The sequence below is a fragment of the Peromyscus californicus genome, unplaced genomic scaffold (genome assembly GCF_007827085.1).
Source record: "Peromyscus californicus insignis strain IS unplaced genomic scaffold, ASM782708v3 Scaffold_14__1_contigs__length_90479793_seg_2, whole genome shotgun sequence".
Classification (NCBI taxonomy): Eukaryota; Metazoa; Chordata; class Mammalia; order Rodentia; family Cricetidae; genus Peromyscus; species Peromyscus californicus.
In genome coordinates, this window is record NW_026294436.1 from 42,790,318 (window position 1) to 42,816,204 (window position 25,887).

General features: G+C 39.6%; 1 protein-coding gene across 4 annotated transcripts in view; it reads right to left on the minus strand.

Moving 5' to 3' along the window:
- Window positions 1–15,571, minus strand: part of Rasal2 (RAS protein activator like 2) — a 309,127-nt gene extending 293,556 nt beyond the window's left edge. For all 4 annotated transcript variants that reach the window (XM_052737303.1, XM_052737302.1, XM_052737301.1 and 1 more), the window contains exon 1: window positions 15,259–15,571. In XM_052737303.1, the coding sequence (XP_052593263.1) occupies window positions 15,259–15,460 (202 nt within the window). In that variant the 5' untranslated portion in view covers window positions 15,461–15,571. The remainder of the gene's footprint in view (window positions 1–15,258) is intronic.
- Between the last annotated feature and the right edge of the window lie 10,316 nt (window positions 15,572–25,887).

Sequence of the window (25,887 nt, forward strand, 5' to 3'; positions counted from 1 at the left end):
AGCTCTATCCATTTACCTGTGAATTTCATGATTTCATTTTTTAATAACTAAGTAATATTCCACTGAGTAAATGTACAACATTTTCTTTATTTAGTTCTCCACTGACGGACAACTAGCTACTATGAATAGAGTAGCAATGAGCATGGTTAAGCAAGTGTCTCTGTAGGAGGATGTAGAGTCCTCTGTAAATATGCCCAGGAGTGGTCCAGCTGGATCTTGAGGTAGAACCATTCCCAGCTTCCTGAGAAACCAACACACTGATTTCTACAGTGGCTGTAAAGTTTATACTCCCATCAGCAATAGATGAGTGTTCCCCTTACTCCACATCTTCACCATCCAAAGCTATCATTTGTTTTATTAATCTTGGTCATTCTGAGTGGTATAAGATGAAATCTCAAAGTAGGTTTGATTTGCATTTCCCTGATGACTAAGGATGTTGAACATTTCTTTAAGTGTTTCACATGTGTGAAGGACAATGTGTGATTTAAGCTGTAGTAGTATTACTTTCACGAAGTTAGGTGCCCTTGTGTTTGGTGCATAGTTAGAATTGCCAAACAAAACTAAGCAGAAGAGCTAACACTATATACTCATCATATAGTGTCCCTTCCCTCTCTCTTCTGTTTAATTTTGGTTTGAAGTCTATTTTGTCTGATATTAAAATGGCTAAACTGGCTTGCTTCTTAGGTCAATTTGCTTGGAATATCTTATGCCATCCTTTTACTGTGAGGTGATTTCTATCCTTAATGTTATGATATGTTTCTTGGATACAACAGAAGGATGGTTCCTGTTTTTTAATCCAATCTGTTAGTCTATGTCTTTTTATTAGGAAATGAGACAGTTAATTTTGAGAGTTATCACTGAGCAGTGTTTACTGATTCCTGTAATTTTGTTGTTATGGTTTGGTTTCCTGCACCACAACCTTTTGATTTGCTGGTCTGAGATTATTCCTAATGTTTTCTTGGGTGTGGTTTACCTATTCAAGTTGAAGCACCTTCTGTAGAGCTGGATATGTAGATAGCTACTGCTTAAATTTGGTTTTATCATGGAATGTTGTTTTGTTTTGTTTTTCACCTATTGTGACTGAAAGTTTTGATGGGTGTAGTAGTCTAGGCTGGCATCTGTGGTCTCTTAGACTTTGTAGAACATCTTTTCAGGCCCTTCTGGATTTCAGAGTCTCCACTGAAAAGTTAGGTCTGCTTTTATACGTTACTTAGTCTTTTTCCTTGAGCTTTAAACATTCTTTTTGTTGTTACTGTTTTGTGTGTTTAATATTTTTATTATTGTATGTTAAGAGGAATTTCTTTTCTATTCCAGTCTACTTGGTGTTCTGTATGCTTCTTGTACCTTGACAGGCACTTCCTTCTTCAGGTTAGGGAAATTTTCTTCAATGGTTTTGCTGTAAGTATTTTCTGTACCTTTGACCTGAGCTTCTTCTCCTTCCTCTATTCCTAGGATTCGTGTATTTGATCTTTTCACAACATTCCATATTTCCTGAATTTTGCACCTGGATTTTTTTTTTAAAGATTTAACATTTTCTTTGACTGAGGTATCCATTTTTTCTACCTTGTCTTCAATGCCTGGGATTCTTTCTTCTGTCTCTTGTATTCTGTTGGTGGGGTTTACTGAGGTTTTTGTTTTCCTTACTAAATTTTTCATTGCCAGTTTCCCCTCAGCAAGTCTATTTCTACTTTCATGTCTTGAACTGTTTTCTTTGCTTCATTCCACTGTTTGTGTTTTCATAGATTTCACTAATAGATATGCTTATTTCCTCTTTAAGGTCCTTAAGTATCTTTTTAATAACTATTTTGAAATCCTTATCTTGTGTTTCAGCTATAGTGTATTACTCAGGGCCTACTGTAGTAGGGTGGTGGGTTCTGGTAGAGGCATACTGGTTAATACTGACCATGTTTCTGTGCTGGTGTCTAGGAATTTGGGTTTGGGATGATTGTGATACCGGTATTGATATCTGGTCTTATCTCTGTTGGGTGGGTTTTTTGTTCTTTGGTTTCTGTTGCCCTCTCTGGATCTCAAGAGAGTGTGATGGCTGTGCTGTGGGTTGCTTGGTACAGAGTGCTTCTGAATCCCTACCAGATATAGCCACTGGGGGGCCCAGGTAAAACATATTTCTAGGGGTTTCGGACTGACACAAAGAAATGGGAATGGGCTGGGGGGTAGGGGGTGAGGTGAAAGGGTCCACAGGATGGAGAAAAGCTGGTTCTGCCACAAAGTTTGGCAAAGTCCTGAGGGAATGGGGTCAGAGAGGGAGGACAGGCTGCTATGGGGCTGAGATGAGAATGGAGAAGTGGAACTGGAAGACAGGAAGAAGAGTCGGATATTTCTTTCTTGATTGTATGGATGGTTTCACGGTCATTTACATATTTCACATATTTCATAGTTCACATACTTACATATTTCACAATACAATGCTATACTTTAAATATGTGTAGTTGATTGTATCCATTTCATCAGATTTTTTTTAAAACTAATGAATTGATCAGAATGTTAGATTTTTTAACTCATTTCCAATTACTGAATTGGCCACAGTTATTACTAAGACAAACACAACTCAGGGTCTTTAAGATTTCATGCCTTCTAAACTATCAAGAGTCTCACTGGCTTGATTAAACACAAAGAGGCCTAGAAATATATGCTTTTATATAAAAAGAATCACATTTTATATTACTAATAAAAAAATACATGATTTTTTTAGAACTTTTTCTCAATATAGAAATATCTGTACCACTCACCTACACATGCTTTTTCATATTGTCTACATGATAAAACTTCCACAAGTCCATGAAGACGCTCTATTTAAGTCATAGCTTTGAAAACACATCCAGCATAACCAAAGCCTTTACTGTGCAGTTATGGTGCTATACAAAACTCACAAGTGATTTACAGTAGCACGTTTTAAATCAACATACACTATTTTCCTTGTTATAATTTATAAATTTTTTAACTTATTTGCAAGAAACCAAACTGTACCGTGTTTATGAACATAAATTCATGAAAAAATTGCCTGTGTTTCACACCAGTCATTTACCTGCTGTATAACTCTGGGCAAGTTGATTCTTATCTTTATGCCTCTGATTTTTCATCTATGGAAAAGGGCAATAACACTATTTTTCTGACAGTCACTTACAAAGACTCGTTAAACTGGGGCAGCTAGATGGCTCATCTTGATAAAGGCACTTGTCTGACAATCTGAGTTCAATCCCTAGGACTCACATGGTAGAAGGATAATCAATTCTAGAAAAGTTGTTCCCTGACTTTCATGTCTGCGCTCATGTCATACATGCATACATACATAAATACTTTTAATGTTTCCAAGAAACAATTCACTAAGATAGGCAGAAGGCATTTACCACTGCATCCGGTTGATAATGAACACTCCACAAGTTTTACTTATCATCATTATAAACACGCCCATGATTGTGACTGTGATTAGAGATTAAATCAATACATAAATCAATGCTATAACTGACAATCTGAAAAGCACCAATGTGTCTACTAAGAATTCATGTAAAAGAAGGACTGAGTAGATAGATAACTTCTCCAAAGACAACTCCAAATGACCAACACTCATGAGAAGTGGAAATATAAATCAAAACTGCTTCAGGATGGCTATTATCAAAGGAAAAGGAGAAGATAGTAAGAGTTGACAATGACAAGGAGAAATTGGAAGCCTTGCACTTTGCTCTGACATTTAAATACTGCAGCTACAGTAAAAAGCTGGCAGTTTCACAAAAGTCAACTACAGAACTGCCATAAATCTGAGTTAGTATATTCAAATCTACATCTAGCTATATCTACAGGACTGGAAAGCTAAGGGTGGTCTAGTCATCTAAAAATGGAAAGCTGAGAATCAGATACCTGTATACTAAAGCTCCTAACAGTATTACTCACAGTAACTAAAAAGTGAACACAACTCAAGTGTCCATCAGCAAATAAATAGAAAAGCAAAATGCAGCATACGTAATAGAATATTATTCAGTCATAATAAAGAATAAAGTTTTGATAAAGTAATGAATGAAGCTTAATGACATATTTAGCAAACAACACAGAAAACAAACATTGTATAATTTTACATATATGAGGTACATAAACTAGGTAAACTCAGACACAAAAACTAGAACAGAGGTTACCAGCAGCTGAGGTGGAGGTGTGCAAGGCAGAATCATTATTTAATGGTAGAGAAATACCATTGTAGATGGTATTTGATCATGTTGCAGATCATGAAGAGGTTTTAAATATTTACTGATGGTATGATGATTATACGATTTGATTATGTTTAATGTCATTAAATTGTACACTTACTAAAGACTGAAGTTTTGTAATGTCTATTTAACAGTAGAAATGAATTAATGCAGAAGAATTTGTTACTCTAGCATCTTCACTTTAATTCCTGCAGTTTACCAATAAGGAACTCAGTTTTGACCCACCTGGCTCTGAAAAAGGCAGAAAAGCTATGATAAATCAAACTGCTAAATTCTAAGACCACTTAGGAAACAAGAAGAACCTTTAACTCTGTAACAAACATAACCACAAACTGTGAACTAGATAGTAGAAACAGGATTTTTTTTTTTTTTTTTTTAGGTTTTTTTCAAGACAGGGTTTCTCTATGTAGACCTAGCTGTCCTGGAACTCACTCTGTAGACCAGACTGGCCTAGAATTCACAGAGATCTGCCTTTGCTTCCAAAATGCTGGGATTAAAGGCACGTGCCACCACTGCCTGGCTTAAAACAGGGTATTCTTTGCCAGGAGAAAAAAACTACTTCAGAGCTCAGATACTGACCACCTTACTTCATCAAAATATCTTTAGGAATCACTTTTGCATAATTAATTACTTCTCCAGCAAAGTGAAGAAATGAATTATCATGTTCCCTAAGTCTCTTGAAAGAAAAATTATTCTAAGTATTTTGAGATTACAGGGGAAAGGGAGACTTTGTAGAAAAAAATAACCTATAAATATACTCCAGGTAAATGGGATGACAGTGGTTATAAGAGGGTATGGTATTATTGTTAGTTAAGCTATACTTAAGATGACTGCCCAATGGATGCTACAAACATCCTCTTATAATGAATGACACTCTGAACATTCACACACACACACACACAAAAAAAACCAGTCTCCAATACAAATGTTTAAAAATGTCTTTTCAAACTGTTTTAAGTTGAACTTGCAAAAAATAAAAATTAAAAAGTCTTCTGACATACACAAAACAGCAAAAGAAAAAAAAAATCTGCCCACATCAAATTCTTTAGCTTAGAAAATTTTGTAGTTCAACAGGGATCACTACATGCAACATAACTCCTCTTAGCCATTTTAGCAAACTGGGTTCAAAAATTAGAACATAAATTCCAATTTCTGTAAAAAGGAAAACTAGTGAGAAGTCTTGTCAAAACTAGAAAATACTGAGAGTACACTCATTCTGTTTTTGCCTTGTTTGTGTGTTTGGGGTTTGGGGAGGTTTTTGGTTTTTTGTTTGTTTTGGTTGGTTGGTTTTCTGTGACTGGGTCTCACTATGTAGCCTTGGCTGGCCTGGAACTGTCTATGTAGACTAGGCCAGGCATGGTGGCTTTCGCCTCTAATCCCAGCACTCAGGAGGCAGAAGCAGGCAGATCTCCAAGTTCAAGTCCAGCCTGTTCTACAGGGCAAGTTCCAGGAAAGCCAGGGCTACACAGGGAAACACTGTCTCGAAAAACCAAAATCAAAAAGAAAAAAAAATGAGGAATCTCTTTACAATGTGATAGAAAATATATGTCAAACATATTAATTACTAGGGGAGAGAGAAATGAGAATTATAGATCAAATCAATACTTGTAATTGGGTTGTCACATATAAAACAGAGGAAATGAATATAAACAGTAAAAATCTATCATATTATCAATATAAGTATAAATATTTAACAAATATAAAACAATTAAAAACCCACTCCAGACCCCCTGAACTCCTAGCAAACTGGCTCACCATCTCATTAATATCATGAAATAAAAATCCTTTTTTTTTTTTTAAACAGGTCTTATTTTGTAACCCAAGCTGGTCTGGAACTCACTATGTAGTCCAGGTTGGCCTCAAACCTGTAGCAATTCTCCTGCCTCAGTCTCTTGAGTACAGGAATTACAGATATGTACCCACCTTTCGTGTCCAGATTTTTTGTTGTGGTGGTGTTTTTTGTTTGTTTGTTTGTTTGAATTAAATTTCTTGATTCCTACTTAAGGTAGAATTTTTTTAAGTTTTCCCTCAGTACACTTTAACTAGGAACAGGAAGACAAATAAAATTTTCAATGATTTATTGATTAGGTGAGGCAAGTAAAGGGGCTAGAAAGGGGAGGTGAGTGACAACTCAAGGAACAATCATTTATACTTTTTAAAGTTTAAAGGAATGTATTGCCTATTTTCTAAAGTTTCCTTAAAATATCAATTCAGACCACAATTTAAAGAATTTATACCTAAAGAGCTAAGACAAAATAGATGAAAAACATGGAATTTGTCTTCTGGTCTACCTCGAAAGGATTGTTGAGCTTATTCTCATCCTCCTGCTTTGTGGATGTTTTGTTCATCTTTGTTTTTTGTTACCAAGGTAATGGTACTTCCAGCATTTCCCTTAAAGACTGTGAAACTAACAATCTGATATTTCTCACTGTAGAATTTTCCTAACCTTCTGTTTCAAAAGGTCATCTCCCTAAGGGAAGCAGTGAGATCTAGAAGCTAAATCAGGAGGCTAAGGAATCTGAGGTTAAGAGTTCCAATCCTGACAAACTGTGGAATTTGTCTCCAATTTTGGAAATAAGCTAAACTTCCTGAGCCAGTTTGTCTCTGGCAAAGACATCTTTTAAAGGGCCATTTTGACAAAGATTCAGGACTACTGACTTTAAATTTTCTTTTTAACTTTTTACACTACTCTGAATTTTGTTTTCTTGTTTTGTTAGGTATTTTCTTCTACATTGTCCACAATGCCACTCTATATCCATAAGTATTACCAAACCTTTAGGTTCAGAAATGGGGAAGCCTACTGAGGCTAGAACTTGAGCAATATTGAAGATAACTATAGATGAATAAAAGTCAAATCAGGATCTAAACTAGAACCTTGGCAGAAAGGCAAATGAAAAACTAATAGAGTAATTTGGTAAGAAAGGGTAGAAAATTGAATTTCCTAATATCTAATTGTATGGCAGAAATAAGAACAATCATAACTTCAATATAATAATCTAGCAAATGGGGACTGGAGAGAAGGCTCAGTAAGAGTACTTGTTGCTCCTGCAGAAAATCTGGGTTTGATTCCTAGCACTCACATGTGAATTACAGCCATCTATAACTCCAGTTCCAGGGGATCCAAAGCCCTTTTCTGACTTACACAGTACCAGGCACACATGTAGTGCACACACATACACACAGGCAAAAGATTTATTCAAATATAATAAAATAATCTAACAAATGAAGTTTTGCTATACCTTCAAAGGTTTAAGTTTTGTTTTCTTACTATATACTTATTAACATTTGCTGATTCCTTTCTATTTTCTTTCAAACATTTCTTCAAGATTGCCTTTTCACTAGAGAATAAGTTATATTAAATTTATAGAGTTCTCTACCTATTGCTCTTTAGCAGTACTTGGTAGCCTTTGGGAAGAAAGGTGGTTTTTCACAAACATCAGAGAGCAATTATCCCTCTGCCAAAACCAGTGAAGTAATTTCAGTAGTGCCTTCAGCACATTTCAAACTCCTCTCTCTAGTTAACAAGACCAAACACCTCTAGTTACTTCAAAGTTTTTGCAATAAAGTAGAAAAAGGGAACAAATGGCTAAATTTTTTCTGGATTAACTCAGACATCAGTTGATACTTTTTGTGTGTGTGTGTGGTTAACCTACTTAAAAGGTAATCAGATCACTTTGTGCTATGGAAGAGAGCAACTGTAAAGAACAATTACATAAAACCCTATGCTTCAACTTACCTCATCCTTCTTTCTAATGAAAACAAAAGAATCAGAAACCACTGCCTTGCCACTTTAGTAATCTCAGGAAAGCCTACTGTCTTAGTCATGTGAGTTCCTTTTCCTTAGTAATGACAGAAATTTATTTCCATCAACATAATAGACACAATTTTACAAGCACTCAAAAAACTAAGTATGGTGGCTTATGCTTATATCAGCATTCAGAAGGCCATAGCAAGAGAATCATCACAAATTTTAAGGCAGTCTGTGCTACATAACTAGTTCCAGGTCAACCTGAAATACAGAGTAGGAACCTTTCTCAACAACAAACATGACTACTCAATTTTACGGTGTGAAAAAGATCAAGGCAGTTATTGCATGTTTATATTACTTATATTGGAAAAATTGTATAAATCCTTCTTTCCAAATCTGTGATCTAAATCCACAAAATTCTGAAAACCTCAGCTTTGTTGTTATCTTTTCTCACAGTAGTCTCTAACCTACACTAATGCAGTTATTTATAGTCTTTAAAGCACTTAGTTTGATTGCAGAAATATTAACATGACTGATTCCTGATGATTTCTCTAAATGCCAAGTAGAGATTTTATGTCACTGTGCATATGATATATATGTGTATATATTTATGTGTGTGTGTATGTATAATATATATATATATATTATATATACACATTTTTTGGTTGGGTTTTTTTTTTTTGTTTTTTTGTTTTTTTTTTTTTTTTCTCAAGACAGGGTTTCTCTGTGTAGTTTAGTGCCTGTCCTGGAGCTCACTCTGTATACCAGGCTGGCCTCGAACTCACAGAGATCACCTGGCTCTGCTTCCCGAGTGCTGGGATTGGATTAAAGGTATGCACCACCACCCGCCCGGCCTATATATCAATTTTCTAAAGTCACTTTTTAATTCTAAACTGTCCAATGACTGAGGAAGATATTATAGATATATAATTTGAGTCAATGAAAGATACTATAAGTCTATGAAAATAAGGTAGTAATGAATCAATGACAGAAATCAGAACTTACTAAGATAATATAAAAGAAATTGTTCACTACTGTCTATGAACTGAACATTAGTAGAACATACAATATGAGAAATTTTCTCTCAAGAAAATGGAGCTATTTGAAGTTAAAATTATTCGAAGTTTTCTTGGAAGTTCTCTACGATCTGAAAGAAGAACTCATTTATTTGTTTCTTACTATGTAGCCCAGACTGGGCTTGAACTCAAGATTCTCCTCACTCAACTTTCCCAGTGCTGGGATTATAGATCTGTACCACCACCCACAGTTGATAAAGAACTCTTTTTTTTTTTTTTTTTTTTTTTGGTTTTTCAAGACAGGGTTTCTCTGTGTAGCTTTGCGCCTTTCCTGGAACTCGCTTTGGAGACCAGGCTGGCCTCGAACTCACAGAGATCCGCCTGCCTCTGCCTCCCGAGTGCTGGGATTAAAGGCGTGCGCCACCACCGCCCGGCTTGAATTCTTAATACATATAAAATGAATTTGGAGGGACTGAGGAGATGGCTCAGTGGGTTAAAAGAGTTTCTCTGCAAGTATGAGGAACTGATTTCCCCAGCACCCCCAAAGAAGGCCAGACCTGGCTAGGCATGTCTGCAACTTAAGCACTATAGACAGAGACAGGCAGATCTTTGAGAGCTCACTGGCCAGCAGATCAGTCAGCCTAGCAAGAACAGCTGGATTTTGGCTCAGTGAGAGACACTGTCTCATGGTAATAAAACCAAGAGACCACATCCAGCTCTGGCCCCCATACGTGTGCACACACGTACACACAAATGATTTGGACATCAACATTCAGAACCTATGCCAGATTATAAATACTGGACTCAAGCTTAAGAATCTAAGAATTTCTAAAATGGTTACTTATTTGTAATATCTTTCTTCTACCAATCAATTATATAGACTGCCAAAAACATTCAGACTTGATTGAACAACTTTATTCAGGTATACATTATTACAAAACAGGCTACATATTGAAGCATGTAAGAATGAGTGATTGAGGGTAGGGAAGGCAAAAAAAAAAAAAAAAGGAAAGAAAAGAAAAAGAATTATTCACTAGTAATACCCAAAGTTAACTAAAAACATCCTATAAAAAGCCAGTGAGTGAACCACATCTAATTTATAGTGAGGAAAAAATGAAGCCAGGTGTTCTTGAAAAGCCTTTAATCCCAGCACTTAGAAAGCAGAGGCAGGTGGGTGTCTAAGGTCCCAGCCAGCCTGGTCTCAGAGCAAGTTCTAGGACATCAGAACTACAAAGAGAGCTGGGCGGTGGTGGCACATGCCTTTAATCCCAGCACTCAGGAGGCAGAGCCAGGCAGATCTCTGTGAGTTCGAGGCCAGCCTGATCTACAAAGCGAGTTCCAGGAAAGGCGCAAAGCTACACAGAGAAACCCTGTCTCAAAAAAAAAAAAAGAACTACAAAGAGAAACCCTGTTGTAGCACAAATTGTTAGAAGGTCTTATTAATAAAAACAAACCTGGAGCCAGGTGTTGGGATGAACGCTGGAAGATCAGAGAAGCAGAACAAGCCACAGCTTCCTCACCTCGCCAATTCCTCAGCTGATCCTGTTTCCTCAGACTGGAAGCCCCTGAGTCCTCAAAAGTCTAAAAGCTTAACCAGGTCTAGTTCCTGGTCCTCACACCTTATACACCTTTCTGCCATCACTTCCTGGGATTAAAGGCGTGAGTCACCATGCCTGGCTGTTTCCAGTGTGGCCTTGAACTCACAGAGATCCAAACGGATCTCTGCCTTTGGAATGCTAGGATTAAAGGCGTGTGCCTTTAATTGCCTAACCTCTATGTTTAATATTGTGGTTGTTCTGGTTCTCTGACTCCTAGTAAGTTTATTGGGGTGCACAATATATCAACCACACCCTGTTTCGGGGCAGGTAGGGGAGAGGACATAGTAGGCCAAAGTGAAACAGCTTCCCAGACTTGCTGATGGTTATAACATCTTAAATAAATATCAAGTTACTAGAAGTGTAAAAACTAGACTTCGTCTTTAACTTAATTCCTAAAACATATTAAATATATACTACAACTACATAAGACTTCCATCTCATTAACTCACAGGAGAAATGCTTACCAACTCCCACTGTCTAAATTTCTGGAAGTCCATGGTACTTAATGCAGTATAATTAATTTCATTTTTCTTGTGTTTGCTGAAATAGTACCTACCAACTTTTAGAAACTTTCCAGCAGGTTCCTTTTGCAATCAGTAAAACCAGAGATCTACACTAACTTAATGATAACATTGTTACTTATTTTATTAACTAAATACTTTAGATACTTCCTAATGGCAATATTAAAATTGTAAAGTACATGATTTCTTGTTCACTCTTTAATGTACTTGGTCCCTAAGGCTCCAAGAGTGATCAGTGAACACACTTGCAAAATCTGTTATACCAATGAGTGCAGAGCACTACCACAGACAATTCTAGAGTAGCTTAAATCACTCCTGGGGTAGCCTACTCTTGCCATCCATTCATGGTGTAGGAGTCCGTTTTCATGTTCTCATTGTTTACCAGAAAGCATAGACAGTAAGGCTGACTTTGCCGCTCCCGTTTCCTTTTGCTAGCCTGCTGAGCTTTTGCAGCCAATTGACTTTGCTTTGACGCTATAAATATCTGGGAAATGTTCTGCATTTGATGCTCTTGGATTCTGAATCCATATTTAGCTGTTTGTGGCATGTCTTTGTTTAAGCTACTCTACCACCCATAACATCAATCAGGTTGAGCTCTAAATGGTCAAAGGGAAGATGGATGAATATTCAACACCTATTTACTATGAGGCAAAGGACCAATCTGCTGGACCTGATGACAATAAAGAAGGTGACAAGGTAAGAATATAACAAGACAGACTACCTAGTGTCAAAAATTTATACTCTTGACAAGACATAGGCACAATTATTGTAATACTGAAAAGAAACATTTTACTCAACTAAAGGACAGTATAAACATTTTCTCTTAGCTGTGTCTCAAAAACTTGCATTCGTTTGTGTTTTAAATATAGATCCACCTACTACAAAGCTCTGAACATATTCCAAAGAAGTTTTCCAAATCATGGCAATACACAAAACTCTGGATGTATTATTAATCAGAGAGCCAAACCTGTTAACCACAAAGTAAAAATAGTGCCAGTCTTCAGATTTGTGATGTAAACTAAGAAAACACTGCTCCCAAAAGTTCCTGTGCAATGTCCTTAAGAAGGGAGAAATGTTTTAGTTTTTTTTCAAAGAAAAGTCTTGAAGAGAATGTGAGCTGTGGCAGCATCCAGCATCACTCAAACCATTTTTATCTTTAAAATCCTGTGGATCTCCACTCTGTGTAAGCCAGACCTGAGCAGCTTCCTACCCCTACCTTCCTAATGTCTGACAACATCCCAAGCAAATATACATCTCACTCTGACTTTCCTTCTCTCAATTCAGTTCACTGACCTTTGGATGGAAATGCTCCCCAAGAATCCTCCTGACGATGAGGATTTAAAAAGCACTGACTTAAGAGCTTGCTCAGTGACTGGCTTCAAAAGTGAGGATGGAATTTGTAAGCCAAGTAGTAGTTAAATAAAGGGACCAATGAAACCAGATTTGGTGAACAAACTTGGTGCCGAGGAGTTAAAACTATTTGTCCAAAGTTAGAGAACCAATTTGTGACAAAGCCAGAATTAAAAAGCCAGGTTCTCAACCTCCAGTCAATGTACTCTACACCAAGTTCCCAATTCCTGGGTTTCTTTGAAATAGGTGAACCACAATGGAAAAAAAAAAAATCTCTTTAAATTATGTAGAAGATCAAATATAACCCAACAGAACCAGTTTCGAAACACAAAGCAGACAAGAAATAAGAAAAAATAAACTAATATTCCTTAAAATTTTACTTTCCAGCTGGGCCTGGTGGCTCGTGCCTTTATCCCACACTCAGGTAGTAGAAACAGGCAGATCTCAGTGAGTCTGAGACCAGCATGGTCTACATGTCAAGTTCCAGGCCGACGACCAGGGCTACACAGTGAGAACCTGTCTAAATAATAAATAAATATGATTTTAAAAACTGATTTCCCACCTTCTGTTATTCTGACCTCAAAGAATCATACAACAGACTATTTCAAAACTACCCCAAAACAGCCAAGAGTCATTTGGTTTGGAATGTTTGTAACCAACTGTGGACAACCTAAGCAGTGTCCAGGATGAACTTCCTTAGAAGAAAAGCAGCAGTATTAGACAGTAAATAAAAACAATTTTAATTAGGTGACATAAATCACACATTTTTTTAAAAAAGAGATGATGCAAGGGAAATTCTGCCACTTGACAGAAAAATGCTCCCTCTTTAATACCTTCTGTGTATGATGTTGTGTGCATGGAAGCCAACTACTCCAGATTCCACACTACATGCAGAAACCAGGAACCACAGGGTTAAAAACAACCTGCACAAAGTTAAGTGACAACCAAGCTGTGGCAAAACCAGAAAAAAAAAACCATCAGGTTCTCAGCCCTATTTGTATGCTACTAATTTCTAGGTGTAGATGTGTGTGGCGGGGTGTGTTTTACGTGTGTGCAAAAACATGCATACGACAAGTTGAGTTCTAGAACAGACTATCACTATCAAAACAATAGTATGAATGTATATAGGTTACATATATGTGCAAGATGATATTTAAAATAACAGCTAGAACAGCCAACTTTCTGAACACTCATTTACCAAATTATCACATATTCTTAGAGTAACATGGTCCTATCTCTAACATCATAAAAAAAAAACAGTATGTGTATGCAAACAAGAAGATAAATAGCAAAATGTAGCCACAATGTACTTCAATTTATACCAATTTTTAGTCTCTCATCGACCTTTGTTATAAGTAATCAGCTAAACTGAATTAGCAGACAAGTGGACTATCAGGCACCAAAGCTTTTAAATCTAACCTACTGAGAACGAATTGAGTAACTCTGCATCAGTTCCTACTTCTTTGCTTTAATTCCTGCACACACACACACACACACACACACACACACACACACACACTTAGAAACACCAGCAAAATACAAAGCGGTACATACAGAAATTTCTAAGAACTAGTCATAAGAGAAGTTGCTGATTTTTATGATTGAAGGGACTTTTACAGAATATTTAATCCAATACACTCACTTTATAGATAAGGAAACTGAGGCAAAAAGTGACCTAATCTACCCTAAATTGTTTAATAATTTAGTGACAACTGAGGCAAGAACTCAAATGTCTGAGATCTTTCTCACAGAGATGGACATGCAGTCTTGACGTCCACTGAATTGTTCAAAAGACAACTTGTAAACCATGCAAAAGTTGATCTTGAATTGTAAAGCATAGATCCTATTTGGAAGTATAAAAGCAAAAAATAAATGTAATATGCTGATCACTAATGGGCTTAGATGCACATGACTGCAGAACAGCACTTCAACACTGTATACGATCCCAGATGCTTCAAATTGGTCATCTTCTATTCAGCCACATTTATGTCTTTTACGGTCATGTGAGCCAAGTGATAAACATCTTGCTATTTCAATATTTTGGAAAGCCACAACTAAACTGTGAACGCACACTACAAATCCTTGAGCTATGAGTTTTCAAAGCCAGCATGTTTAATGTTGCCACAGCCTTACCTTAATAGAAAACCATCATTCCGTTTTCATTTAAAAGGTGGTTACTAGGAATGAAGAAAGGGAAAGTTTTTCGTGTGTTCATCACTTTAAACCTGCTGAGTGGCAACCCGGTCGCTTTACAATGAAAACCAGAAACAATAGTGCAATCTGAAACAATCTACGCACTCAGGATAAGTGGAGGGTAAGGTTCAAAGAAAAGCTGTAGATAAATCTACAGCTACCAAACCCTTGAATTTGGGCTGGGGCTCGCTCTCTCGCGCTCTGTTTTGTTTTCACCCATTAGCTCATCTTCTTCTACTAAGCTTTTTCGTGTCTTCGTTCCCACACTTGCTTCACTCAACAGGAAGGAAATGAAATCCCATTCACTGGTTTTGTGCCTTGTTCCATCATACCTTCCTAAAGACTCAGAAGCAAGTGCCCTTAATTAATCACCTAAGAATTACGTCTGGATAGCTCAACTCCATAAACTTCCTGTGGATCTCTCAAGAGGACCAAAGATCCTACTGAGTCACATACCCAGGCGCTATATTGGATAAACTTGTCAAAAACGCATTTCCTGAAACAAAAAGGGAGGTGGGCAGCTGACCTAGGATAGATGGGGACTGGGAATGCAACGGAGCCCGAGGAAAGAGAAGAAACGCCGGCCTTTTCACACAGACGGCCTGTGAGCCTTACCGTACACCCGGACCCAGCTCTGCTGCTGACACACCGACTCCAGAAGGATCCGATCCAGCATGCCACCGGCCACTGCCCCGCTGACTGGGACGACCGCGTCCAGATCCTCCGGGGGCAGCGGCGAGTCAGACTCCAGCCCCGAGAACATCTCCGGCCACGACAGCGCCTCCGCGGCTCCTCCGGACGACGGGGAGAGCTCCATGGTGTCCCGGGGGGGAGCAGGCGGCGGCGGCGGCGGCGGGTCGGGCTCCCTGGCTGCGGGAAAGGGACGCCGGCGCGGCCAGCAGCACCCGAGCGGCCGCGGGCGCGGACGCCGCTCACCTCCTTCCCCGCCGCCCACCGCCCGAGGGCCGGGCGCTGCAGCCCACCTGCAAGCCGAGGGTGGGACCCGGGCCGGGAGGCGGGTCCAGCGTGGCCCCGAGCGGAGGCGGGACCCGGCTCAGGTGCGGGTCCGGAGCGGACGCGGAGCACCGGGGAGCGCGGGCTCGCCTCCCGCCCCCGCGGAGCCCTCCTCAGCCCCCGCGGGCGCGTCCGAGGGCGGCCCGGGCTCGGGCTGAGGATGGAGCGCGGCCAGGCAGGGCTGGGCTCGGGGGCGTCGCCGCCAGGGGCCGCCCCCTCTGACCGGCTCCCGCCGCCGCCGCCGCCGCCGCCTCAGGGGCTCAGAGCGCCCGGCTCCCTCAGCCTGAGGGGCGCGCCCGGCCCGGCTTCGGTCCGCCTGGCGTCTCCTTGCTCCTGCGGAACGCGCAGGCCGGCCCGCTAACTCTCAGGCCGCCGCTCCGGCCGCTGCTCGGGCTCCGGCTCGCGCTCCTCTGAGAAACCCACAAGCCCGGCAAGCCGCGGCGCTGGCGGCGGCGGCGGCGGCGGCGGCGGCGGCAGGCGGCATCCCAGGGTGATAGGCCGGAGCAATCGAGAGCCGAGCGCGCGGCCGCGTGTGCAATCCAGTAACCGAGCGGAGGAGGAACTGCCGCCGAAGACAGCAAAAATCGGGTACCGAAAGACTCATCGGGCCAGGCCCGCCTACTTTCCTAAGACTGTCCCGCCCGACCGCCTCTCGGTGCGGGGATCCTTGAGCTGCTGCTGGAGGCAGAGACCGTGTGGGGAGGCGGAGAGAAAAGGGGGTGCGGGAAATTTAAAAAGATGGGAAAGGCGCTTCCCTTTTTTCTGAGCCCCTTTCCTGTTGATTTCTGGGCCAACGCTTCTTTCTTCGCGAACGAAGAAATTGAAGACCCCGCTTTATTTAACAGCCGCTTTAGGGGAAACGCCATCATTCTTCCAGAAGGGAGATCTGGCCCCGGTTCTTGGATTCTGAGATCAGTGCGAGATCCCCGCTTTGCGCCCTGTCCGCCCTGGAGCTGGATTTGTCATCAGTTTAGAATAGCTTGGCTACGATGTGTGGTGTGGATGGATGGACGGGCCTCGCAAGTACATGAAATGCCCCAAAGCCCCGGCATTAACCAAACAAGCTTCTCTTTTTTTTGCCTTTGATCTTTGTGCAATCTGTTGGCTTTCTCTTTTCCTCTAACAGTCTCACTTGTGTTTTATTTTTGGTTTATTTGTAAACTGTCTGCCTCCTTAACGTCGGATTCATTTTGTGCCCACCCAAGAGATTGCAGGCAAAATAATAGTAATAATTTCGAATAGAACATTAGCAACTTAAATTGTATTGGCACATCACAGATATTCAACAGTTCATGAACGTGGCTATTTCAAACCGAGCAGAAGTTTTCCGTAATTAGATGCTGCTTTAAAAAAAAAAAAAAACTTTTGGGGGAGAATTATAGTTTTGTGTCCCAACCTACGCCAGCCCTCGTTTCTCTCTACTTTGAACAATAAAACCTCTATAAGAGGCCAGTCTAGTTTTTGGCATTCTGATGTGTTTTGGGCTTTATGGGAGTTAGAGGATGCATTTTGTAATTTCCTCCCAACTCTTACCTAGAGTAATAGCATTTCAAAGCAAGAAGTGATGTTAGAGATCCTCTCATCCTGCCTCTTGTTTAACAGGTGCAAACAGGACAGTCCAGGTTACCTGGCAAAGCAACCACCAGCGCAACAGGTACATCTACAGGCTCTCAATGATGCTGATTTCTTCCACTTCGATCCTTCAAGAACTCCGTGATTAGACTTGTTGATCTGTTGCTTGGTGATATAATGGTGTGATCCCTCCCAGTACGTAGAAACCCACTTGCTTGCCATCCGACTGCACAGTTAGTTGTCCAATTCCAAACCATCATACATTCTTTATTAAATGAGAAGTGTTGAATCGAGGAGTTACAGGGCCCCGGCAAAACTGGGGGGGGAGGGGTAATTGTGGTTAGTTTTTTGTTTTTTGTTGGTGGTGATGGTGGGTTTTTTGTTGTTGTTTGTTTGTTCATTCTGGGTTTTTTGGGGGGTTTTTTTTTTGTTTTTTGTTTGTTTGTTTGTTTTTTGTCTTTTGTTTTTTTTTTCGAGACAGGGTTCCTCTGTGTAACAGCCCTTGCTGTCCTGGAACTTGCTTTGTAAACCAGGCAGGCTTTGAACTCCCAGAGATCCACCTGCCTCTGCCTCCTAAGTACGAGGACTTAAGGTATGAACCATGCCCAGATCATCTCCAATTTGTAAAGGTCTTTGAAAGGACATTGCTCCTTTGCAGTAGAGGGAGGGAGAGAAAACCCTCAGCATAGGGTTTTCATTTGGATTAAATTATTGTTGATGTCTCAAAGAGTAAATGAAAATGAGCATCAGACATACAAATCTGAGTATCTACTATATATATGGCATGTATTTACCCAAGCAGTTATCCCTAAAGCAGCATTAGGAGTGGTACATAAAATTCAGAATTTCTTATTTTCAGAATTTGCTCTCAGTGTCATGATCCATGTTAAGAAAAAGGCTCTCCCAAACTCCCATCGATCCTGCTTATTTAATAACCCACTGTCTTTATCCAGACCTCTAAAGTGCTGGGCCCTACTTCCACTTTGCCATCCTGAGCTCTGTCTAGCTTCAGGTCATCATCTAATTACCTAAGTAATAATATATGTCTGGAATTTATCTAATGTCTCTAGCTTTAAAAGAAAATACTTTCAAAACATAAATAGTGAATAATTCTGTGACAGAAGCAGAATTTTAAAAATCATCTTTGGCCAATGGGAAACAAGTTGAAGCATGGAGTAATATTAAACAGTCTGTCTGAAGATAACTAGATTAAAATGCTAGCCTTCTGAATGGCAGGATGGCATATGCCTAGAATCCCTACTGGAAGGTAGAGGCAGGAGGATCAGGAGTCAGGGTCACCCTTAGGTACGTAGAGATTTGGAGACCAGCCTGGCTACTTGACTCTGAACAAAATACAAACAGGAAACTTTTAGTAGCCTAATTTTTAAAATTTATTAATAAGTCTGCATTCTTAAGGATTTTTGTTTTGCCACAGGTGGAGTTCTGATATTTGTGGAAAATGTGTATTTTTTGCAAGTGATATCACTAAAAAAATAGTATAAAGAAAAAAGTTATAAACCAATTTGCATTGGTAGACATAGTTAATGCTGCTTGAATTTGTACCTGTGGCATCTCTGTGGTATAATCCCGGATTTTAAGGTGAAGACAGACTTTTGGGTGATAAAAATCTTAGTTTGCAGACAGACCTTGGTGTGAACAACAAAGGAGCTGGAGATTCATTTCCCGTACCTGTGGCCTCCCATTTGCTTTGCTCTCTTTTGGAGACCTTTAGAGATGATCAGCACATGCATAGTCATTGGAACTCTTAGCCCCCAAAATCAAACCCAACAACTAGGACAGTGGGAACTGAAATTAGGAACCTGTGGAAGGATGTGAGGATTGAGGAGAGGAGTTACCTAGTTGATGATCTAAAAATCAAAATCTAGGAACAGTTTGAGGTTTCTAAAACATTGGTTGTGAGTATATATCACTAATCTTAAGGAGATATGAGGATTTGAATCTTGGCAGTCACCACTTAAAGGGTGGGTGTGTGTTTGTTCGACTCCCTATCCATTTGTTAAAAAATGCACATACCTCAAGAGGTCCCTCCTTTTGTATACCCTCCCCCTTTCTCTCAACAAATAATCCCATAAACAGGAAGCCAGCTTTTCAGCTGTGATGTGTCGGAACTCCCTTCCAGTATTCCCTTTCTTCTTGAACATGGGCACCTCGCACTTTCCTGATTGCATTCTAGAGTGTTGGTCATAAGGGAAAGTTGTCAGCCTTCCCATGTATCTCTAATTCCCTGATAATCCAAGCACTTGTATGACTCAAAGTGTCAGCTGAATAATGTTGAGTTTGGAATACCCATCTCTACCCCTTCTGCAGTGCTGAGGTCCAGTCAGTAGTTTATAAATGTTGAATGCGTCCACCAAGATGGCATTTCCTGGATATCAGACTCAATGCTTCGAATATAATCTCTTTATGTTCTCCCTTTCCCTCACCCAAACAGCCATCCCATCTCTTAATTTATTAGAAAGGAACTAGTAGATTTGACTTCAGACTTACAGAGCGCTAGTCATCTGACACCCTAGTACCCCAGACCTGATTAGCTGTCCTCTTTCCCCTGGGGACTTTCCACTTACAGTTTTATATTACCTTCCTTATAGGTGCATTATCATAAAGCATAGTTCAGACCAGATCACATCTAAAATGAATTTTAAAGTCCTTGTTGCCTACAAAAGAAAAATGGACCTCCTTGCCTCTATGCATCCAACTGACATGGCTCACTACCCCAAAATACCCAGATCTTTCCTTACTCCTACCTTCAAGGAAGCAACCTCATCAAATGCTGCTGACTTCAATCAAGTCCTTCCTTATTCTTCAAGCTAGCAATGACCTAAGCTTCCTCTGAGTTCCCATACCATTTGTTCCTGTTTCACTTCTGGGATCAATCATAATGAATATTGTGGTATAGTCCTTTGTGTAACTCTTAATACCCACATAAGAGGCTCTAAACACCATGAAGGCAGAGACTGTGCCATACATGTTTATTCCCCTACAACGTCTTTCTCATATCAGACTTCCATTGATATCAGAAACCAGGAAACAAGAAGCTAGATTAAGAGACAATGAAAACTTTGTTTGGTTCTTAGACATGTGGGACTGCAAAAGACATTAAAAACCAGTTTAATCAGTCCAGTCATTCCATTCATTTTCTGTCCTGCCCCTCCTCAGTTGAAGATAAACATACCTTGCTAAGTATGATGGTGAATGCCTGTAGTCCTAGCTACTGTGGAGAATCACCTAAGCTGGAGACCAGCATGAGCCATACAGTGAGATCCCATCTTGAAATGAATTAGAATGAGCACATCTAAATCCTGAAAAATAACTAAACTTGCCCAAGGTCATATAACTAGAGACATAGAAGAAGTCAGAGTTGAGTCTTCTGAATCTCAACCCATCCAGTCCAAAGCTTTTTCTGTCCCTCTCTAAATAGCTACTTTTCTTATTGATGAAGGTTTTCTCAGCAAAGCAATTTTATTCTCTTACATATTACTTAAGCTTAAAGCATTTGTGCCACATTCTTGGCCCCACATATAATTTTAGCAAAATTATGCTTTTTTTTTTTTTTTAACCAAAGGACCAAACAGAGACATCAGAGAAACATCTGGTCTGATTCATCAGGGCAACAGCAACATTTCTATTTATACATGAGCACAGCCCTATCTTTGTAGCCCTCAGCTGTTGCTCATTGCTCAGTGTGTTCCCCCTTTCAACCTTGTCTGTCCCTCGTCGAGACGGCATCCTGCATCCTGATATAATAAAAGAAAAATATATTCCTTAATTCCTAAAAGGGTTCTGCGTTTTAAAGAAACTATTTCTCTACCTTTTCAGTCCCTTTGTTCCAGAGTCTGTGATGGCAAGTCTCAAGTGGTCAGGGAGCTGCCACTCATTTCTACTGCATTCTTGGTAGAAAGGTGTATGAAAAACCAAAGCTGAGCTGTAAGGTATGTTTGGAAGCAGATCGGTAAAGGAAATAAATGTAAGCTGGCGCCTCCCAGCAACATGTGATGATGATTTAAAAAAAACAGGAGCTACATAATCTTAGGTAGGCTTATTAGTACAAAAAAGGAAGGAAGGGAGGAAGGAGAGAGGGTACAGAGAGAAAGAAGGAAGCTGGGTTACCCTTTTATACAAGGAGAGAGGGTACAGAGAGAAGGAAGGAAGCTGGGTTACCCTTTTATACATAACCCGAAGAGAAAGCCACTACTTGTAGCAGCCACTGACAGTGTTGTGTGGAAAAACCATGGAGCATGCCAGAGACAAACAGCTTTCCACCAGTTACTTCTTCTTGGCAGAAACTCCTTTCAAAATTATGACCTCACCTCAGCATTCAACTTTAGGAATTCAAAAAGGATAAAAACAGGGAACCACAATGGCCTGTGACATCAGGGTCTAATTAAAATCTCTTAAGATCTTAAGCACTGAAAATAATAAGGTGCCCAACTCCACCCTGTGTAATTTAAGAATTCATTGCAAAGTGTTGGAAAAGCAACAAAGTTATGATCCACCACCCCAGAGACTACAACTACAGAATCTGCTCCAGAAACTGCAAATATAAAACTATTACATTTTTGTGGGGTTTGTTTTGTTTTGTTCTGTTGTTGTTTTGTATGCTCCCATACACATCTGTTGAGTGGTGGAGCTCTGCTTGGAATACAGTGACAGCATCTATTAAAGTATACAATGCAAGAGATGGGTCGTGTTTAGCCAATTCGTTTCTATGTTATTCTAGTAACTACAGACACCAAGTTATTTCACCCTAACCAAACAAAATGACTTCTTCCTTAGCTTTATAGTCTTCATGGGTCTTCAGGGGAAAAAACATGAAGTTAAAAAATCAAGAGACCAGCAACCCTAAAGGAGAGATTTTTAAAAATATGATTCCATTGTCCTCTTAGTACCTTGAGAACGATATCATAATAACTGGCCAGTATGTGTAGTTTATATTGACCTACTTTCACTTTGTTTCTTGTAAAAAGGTGCCAAGATATCAGTTATAAGCCTAGAAATTTTTTGGTGGTGGTGATCATTTGGTCTCAAAAAGACATTCTCGGTAGCACAAAACTGAAGTCTAGACACAAGTTGTCAGAAAATGACTTTGGGGCCGGGCGGTGGTGGCGCACGCCTTTAATCCCAGCACTCGGGAGGCAGAGCCAGGCAGATCTCTGTGAGTTCGAGGCCAGCCTGGGCTACCAAGTGAGTTCCAGGAAAAGGCGCAAAGCTACACAGAGAAACCCTGTCTTGAAAAACCAAAAAAAAAAAAAAAAAAAAAAAGAAGAAAAAAAAAGAAAATGACTTTGGAATTTGAGGTTCCTAAGATGTATGGCAAGACAGGCAGTGTAGTCTAGAAAGCAGCAGATAGCTGAAGCAGACTGGAGTAGGTAGAGGGTCAAGGAAGTACACAGATGTTAGAAGGTACATATATGGACACCAACTGCTAGGATGGTGCTGCTAGAGATTCAAGCTCAGTCAAACCCTTAGAAGCCCACCAATCCTTTAGCTCTCATTGATGATTCCTCTCCCATTTTCTCCATTGAACATACCTCATTTATGCCTCTGTCTGCTAGACCTGGTCAACTCTCATCTTTAACAAATGTTTCTGCCTCCTACTTCTAGAAGAAAAATTAAGGTCACCAAGCAGGATCTCCTTCAGTATCCCACCCTACCTCTCCCATCTTTTGTCCCCTCCCCTCATTTTTTTTTTTTTTACAAAGTCTAGGTCCTCCTACTTCTCTCAAATTTTAAAAAATTATTTTCTCTTCCTTGTGTTTTCAATAATGGCTCCTTCTTTAAATTCATGTGTCCATCTCTTCCATTTTATCAAAAAGCTCTGGACCAATGCAATGCACAGATGCTCAAAACTGTCCTTGAAATGCACCCAGAACACAGGCTAGCTGGATGGATAGATGGAAGGATGGATGGATGGATGGATGGATATGGATATGGATAGATAAGTATACGTAACAAACCAAGTAAAGCCAAGTGCTATTTGGAGAATAAGTGGTAGGTATGTGGTTATCCACAATATAATTCTTTTAACTTTTCTTTCTGTTTAAATTGTCATCATAGCTCACCAAGATCAAGTCTAAGTCACTCACTGACATGGCTCAAAGCCCCAAGAAAGTCTGGATCATTGTGGTGCCTCTCTCCAGAAGATGGTGACAAAAATTGAAATCAACCAGCACACCAGGATCCTTGTTCCTTCTGTGGCAAGACCAAAATAATAATGGTCATGGTCATCTGGCCCTGTGGTTCTTTCATGAAAACAGTGGCTGGTGGGTCCTGGACCCATAGCACCCCTTCTGCTGTCACAATCAAATCAGCCATCAGAAGACTGAAGGTATTGAAAGACCAGTGCAAGTGCCATCATTTGAGCAGCCTTGGCCTACAATGAATGAGTTAACTCATAACAAAAGCATAATAAAAAGTGTTGGTTGAGTCAATCTTCTGACCCAGTATCTTCCTGAAGTCACCATAAGTCTCTCTTGTCTTTTTTCTCTCTGAACTTTTGAAAGAATATACTATACTCATTGTCTCCACTACCTCCTTACCTTCTGGTAACTCTTTTTTCTTCAGATATTTAAAAAAGAAATTAGGTGTTAAGTTGAAATCCCCTTAGTACTCTGAACAAACCCTCCTCTTCTAGCTACCAAGATGTCGTTGCTGTTCTAATGTTGGTGTGTATTTCTTCCACATGTGGATGTATGTGTACATGCAAATCCTTTGATGATTTTTCTCCTGTTTAATTTTTTACTCGTGTCTTCCTAAAATTTAAACACATGAATATAAAACATATCCTAGAACTTACCTTTTATGTGCAGTATTCTCAAGGTTTATCAACATTATTACTTATGGACCTAGTACACTCCTTTAAACTGCTGTATAATTTTTTTTATCATAAAAGAATCCATGGTTCACTTATACAGTCAACTACTGAGTTCCCACTTTTTTCACAAACAATAAAGAAGTAAGTAAGCATAGTTAAGGCACTTCTCATTATTCATAGATTTACATTTTTAAATGAAAAACTGAATTGGCATATTGTACAGTTTACATATATTCGCTGTCACAAAATGCTAGCAAGTTTTTTTTCAGTGTAGCTGTCTCAAGTTACAGGTGCTGAGTTTCTTCTTCACATCAGGTTTTTTTTTTTTTCAGTTTTTTTAGACTCTCAAGAATATACATGAAAAGCAATCCAACTTAAAAATTTACATTTTTCCTTTTGATGTGCTCTTGTCAATTCAGTATTGTCTGAATTGCCTATCATGTTCTTTGCTGGTTTTTTTTCCAACTGCAATTTTGTCTTCTGTGATTTGTAAGTTTCCCCTATATACTCACTATAGCCTAATCTGTTGGTTTTTAATTTTTATTAGCAGGTAGTAATTGTACAAAATAATATATTTCATTATATTTTCATGCTTATATGTAATATATTTTTATTGTATTCGCTTTCCATTCCTCTTTTTTTTTTTTTTTTTTTGGTTTTTCGAGACAGGGTTTCTCTGTGTAGATTTGCGCCTTTCCTGGAACTCGCTTTGGAGACCAGGCTGGCCTCGAACTCACAGAGATCCGCCCGGCTCTGCCTCCCGAGTGCTGGGATTAAAGGCGTGCGCCACCACCGCCCGGCCCCATTCCTCTTTCTTATCTCCCCTACTTTTTATTACGGTTCATTTCTTCTCACAAATAGTTCCCTTTCTTCTTTTATGTCTCTTTTTAAAAAAAAAATCTATATTTTGCATATAATGGTCTCCAGTTCTATCAATTTTCTTTCAAACCAATTTTGTTCTTTTTTGCTAAAATACTCCTGTGTGTGTGTGTGTTTTATACACCCTTCTCTTGATAGCCTTCTAGGCTAGTTCTGTATATTGTTTTCTTTTTGAAATTTAGTGGGACTAAAGTGAGCCACCACTCGGCTCTATTATTTTCTTAATGATAGCCATTTTGACTAGGCTGAGGTAGAAAATCTCAATGTTTTATATGCAGTTCCCTGAATATGGTGAACACTTTATTTACTGGACATTTTTAGTTAGACATGTCTATTGAGTTCATTTCTTTTTCCTTTCTGCGGGGGTAGGAGGTGTCTTGAGACAGGATTTCTCAGTCTAGCCTTGGCTGTCCTGGAACTTGATCTGTAGACTAGGCTGTCCTCAAACTCAGAGATCCGCCTGCCTCTGCCTCCCAGTGCTAGGATTAAAGGCGTGCGCCACCACCACCCACTGAGTTCATTTCTTAAGTGGAGTTTTTCTTCTTTCATTTCTTTCAGTTTATTGAATGCAGGTTTTTTTCTTGGACTTTTAACATTATGGTAATTTAAATAGAAACTTTGACTTTGTTTTTTTGTTTTAAGTTTCTATACATTAAAAATGTTTTCCCTCCTCCAAAGTCATATAAACATACATATTCTCCCCAGTTATCTTCTGAAAGCTTTATTCTGCTTTTTACTTTGAAGTCTTCGATTCACCTAATTGGCAAGTTGTGAAGATTAAACTTGTCAGTGCTACAAGATTTGGAATCACCTAGGAGACACACCTCTGGGGCATGTGTGTAAGGGTGTTTCCAGAGAGGTTAAACTCAGGTGCCTACACCGAATATGGGTGGCATCATCTGTAGCACGAATCTTAGTACCACCACAATCATCCTAGGGGCTGAGAA